At 34.0% G+C, this 3,921-nt stretch overlaps 1 protein-coding gene across 1 annotated transcript in view; it reads right to left on the bottom strand.

Moving 5' to 3' along the window:
- Positions 1-3,921, bottom strand: part of LOC106879136 (ubiquitin-conjugating enzyme E2 Q1) — a 22,335-nt gene that overhangs the window by 9,408 nt on the left and 9,006 nt on the right. Inside the window, exons 3-5 of the mRNA XM_052975741.1 lie at positions 3,097-3,198; positions 2,409-2,491; positions 2,132-2,228 (exon numbers count right to left, since the gene is read on the bottom strand). Coding sequence (XP_052831701.1) covers positions 2,132-2,228; positions 2,409-2,491; positions 3,097-3,198 — 282 coding nt within the window. The remainder of the gene's footprint in view (positions 1-2,131; positions 2,229-2,408; positions 2,492-3,096; positions 3,199-3,921) is intronic.

The raw sequence follows: 3,921 nt of genomic DNA, 5'->3' as shown, positions 1-3,921 counted from the left end.
ATTTCCTATAACTCAAAACACAAGAGGTTGTTAGTAAATATTCCATTGTGTAGCTAAATAACATGCAGCTGTTTAAAACAACTATCTCCAGAAATACGAGATGAAAGTCGTCAGGCTGGTAAGCTTCTACTTACATTTAATTTTGTAGTATTCAGATTACTGTCAAATGTAATGCTTATTTGTTCACTTTTGAATTTACTATGCATTATCTCATAGCTTCAAGATTTTGATGATATGATAGTTAATTTTTAGAATGGCATTGTAAGGTAGGTGTGAGAGGCTGGATCTGGTCAGTCTGAACAATATACAGGGAGAATACTGGGTTGAATATGGCTAGTTTAACACCTTAGTATTTAAACTGGCTATATCCAGCCCAAAATATTTTACCTGTTTTTCATTCAAACTGGCTAGATCTGACCCCTCACACCTACCTTACAATGTCATTCTAAAAATAAACAATCATATCATCAAAATCTTAAAGCTATGAGATAATACGTAGATTCAAAACAATGTGAATAAGCTTTACATTTAACAGAGTAGTCTGAACACAAAAGAGTTAAACCTCAGACATTGTGCTGTGACCTCAAATATAGCATTCTGCTAGTATTAGCCTGTCTTATTGGAAAAGTATTACAGTTAGAATCAAAAACCTAATTAGAAAAACTTATGTAGTGAGAACAAAAATTAGTTCAAAAATTAGTCCTCTATTTTTAGCAGGACACAACTCTTGATATGTTTTGGTCTTAATGCTTTTGTTACCATATTTCTGCTTAACTACACTGCTTTTGTTTTAATTAATTTTGAAAATAAAATGATTTAATTAAATAACATTATTGGGAAGATAAATTAACATGGAACTTTGTTAGAAAGGTTTGATTTAGAACACTTTAAAACAGAAAGTTTATATCATAGAACTAGGGGGTGGTCCCAAGTTGGTTGGTCTTAATAGACCTCTTCAGTAAACCACAAACCATTCTATATACCAAAAGGTAGTCATGGGAGAATCACTAAATGGGTATGCAATATTGTTTGGACAATTAACCATGATTTCATTTGTTCATTATACACCTGTTTGTCTATGCTAGCATCGTTGAAACAAATATATTATTGAGGCACTGTTTACAGTCGGATGCCCTTCCAATCATTAAACCCTTATTTTTCAAGTAAATTATCTCTTATTTCACATCTTCAAAGGTATAAAGTGACAACACAATACCACCCATAATTTGCATCTTTTGTACAGCAAATGTAAAGAGAGGCACACACACACATACAACAGGCTTCTTTTTGTCTTCCACATTCACTCACAAGAATTTGGACCTATGATAGAGGACACTTGCCCAAAGTATCTGTGTAGTGAAACCAAATTCAAAATTCCATGATTAAGAAACCAACTTAACCAGAACCATGCCTTTTTTACTTTTCTTTTTTCTTTTAATGTGTTAATTGGCAAAATAGACGACCCTACTTTGTGGTTGTGTACCCTGTCATGCACAGCACAAACTTCAAACTTTTGTTTAAACATTTTACCTTTAGGAAAATAAATCCACTCTGCTGGAATGGAAAGTAAATTACTTTTAAAAAAAAGAAGCAAGTACATCACGAAAGAGATATTTCAGCTTAACTAAATCACACGTTTTTAGATAGCTAAAATGGCTCTTCCACAATATAATTGTTTCTTTCAACACCATCTCAGATTACGTCTATAAGCAGAGAAGTACAACTCTGAAACTTAACCCTTTAACATTTAAACCAGCCCCATTCAGCCCAAATATTCTGTTTAATATTCAAACTGGCCAGAAGCAACCTACCACAACTACCTTACAATGTTATTCTAAAATAAAACACATTTTCACAATCTCAAAGTTACAAGATAATGATTGATTAATTCAAAACAATGTGAATAAATAAAGATTACATTTGGCAGTAAGTAATCAGAATGTTAATTAAGTACAATATCAATCTTCCATCAATTCTTGAGCAACAACATACCACCACTACAATAGCAATTGCAGAGAGAAAAACAAAAAGCTGTGCTAAACTGTAACATTTTCTGACTAACCAAGCAAGCAAAACAAAATAAGATTCAATAAATCTTAATGCCAACATGGATGGAAAAACATGTTCAAACCTTGAGATAGTCTTGTCTTTGATTCTGTTTTAATTTTTCCAACACCACTAAGTTTCCTGCATCAATCCCATCAATATCATCTTTACTTTTGGTCTCACTAACCAAAAACAAAAACAGCAAATATTATTATAGACTGGCAATAATTAGGGATTATATTTGAAGGCAACAAGATCCTAGTCTTATTCACTAACTTCAATAGTTTTTATAAAGTACAAACAATATATTAAAATGTACAGAAATAGGTAATTCCAAGATTTCAGTCAAGCTGCCAACTCACCCTGGAACTTCCTCTTCCATCTCATAATGGAATTCTTCTTCATCATCATCAGAATCTTCTCGATTAGACCGAATGGCTTGGTTCTGAAAAATTTTATTACATATAACTTTTAAACTCTACAGTTTTACAATATATACATGTGTGTGTGTGTGTGTGTGTGTGTGTGTGTGTGTGTGTGTGTGTGTGTGTGTGTGTGTGTGTGTGTGTAGATAGATAGATAGATAGATAGATAAACTTAGTGGTTAAAAAATAAACATCGTAATTGGTCATACCACTTCAAATCATACCCATATGTTCACACCATCATCATTTAACGTCCATTTTCCATGCTGGCATGGGTTGGACGGTTTGACTGAGGTCTGGAGAGCCAGCGGCTGCACCAGGCTCCAGTTTGATCAGGCAATATTTCTACAGCTGGATGCTGTTTCTAACGCCAACCACTCAATATAGCCCAGTCTCCATTTTAGATCTTCTAATGATGTTAAACACATTACATTTAATTATTTTCTAATATGGTTACATCAAATGCTTTTGGACTGCAGATATTGCAAGAATATTCTGTAATAGTGTTAATGATAGAATTAAAACCTGTTAACACGAATATTTCATACAGTTATTTTCTAAATATTTCATAACACATCAAAGCACATTGTAATAGTAAAGAAAAAAAAAAACAAATCAAACTTACTTTTGCAGCAAGATCTCTGTCGATATTTGTCACTTCAAACGGAACTGGTACATTATGAAGCGAGCAGAGCTGTGTTAACAAAATTTTCACTTGATCTAATATCTGAAAAAATTAAAACAAAAAACATATGGCTTTACTTTGGAGAGAGAGAGAAAAAACAAACAAATCAAAAATTGCTTATGATAGATAACAAAAAGAATGTTATTCTTTCAACATGGTTGGGTTAATCCAAGCTTATATCTTGGTGGGATGGCTCAACAGAAACGGTAAGATTTCAGGAGAGATTTACTTGCAATTTGTCTACACATGAGTGTGTGCGAGTCGAGTCAGCATGAGTGTGTACGCGTGAGTTTGAGTGTGTACGTGTGTGTGTGTGAGTGTGTACGCGTGAGTGTGTCGGTGTTGGAGAACAACGTATAACTTCTCCATATCACTTTCCTCTCAGCCTCCGTGAGGACAAATGTGCTATTAGTCCATATACACCCTTCTCTGATGTCTTGGTTGCAGTCCTAAGCCCTTCCCATTTCTCCACTTCTTGCTGAACACAGCCAAACCACTTTTACATTTCATAATGCTACACACTTTACAACAATATATTTCTCTGGGAGATTTACAAGATTTTTTCTGCGACGTTAAAAAGAAGAAAAATAGCCAGTATTTTACATTTAACAACCTTGAGTTACAGAAATAAAAAGTTTGAATCTGGATCAGTGGCATATTTAATGCATGGGAGAGAGAGAGAGAGAGAAAGAGAGAGAAAGAGAGAGAGAGAGAAAGAGAGAGAGAGAGAGAGAGAGAGAGAGAGAGAGAGAGAGAGAGAGAGAG

The sequence above is a fragment of the Octopus bimaculoides genome, chromosome 22 (genome assembly GCF_001194135.2).
Source record: "Octopus bimaculoides isolate UCB-OBI-ISO-001 chromosome 22, ASM119413v2, whole genome shotgun sequence".
NCBI classification, from domain to species: Eukaryota; Metazoa; Mollusca; class Cephalopoda; order Octopoda; family Octopodidae; genus Octopus; species Octopus bimaculoides.
The sequence above is the reverse complement of the archived record's forward strand: the minus strand, read 5'-3'. Positions and strand labels throughout refer to the sequence as shown.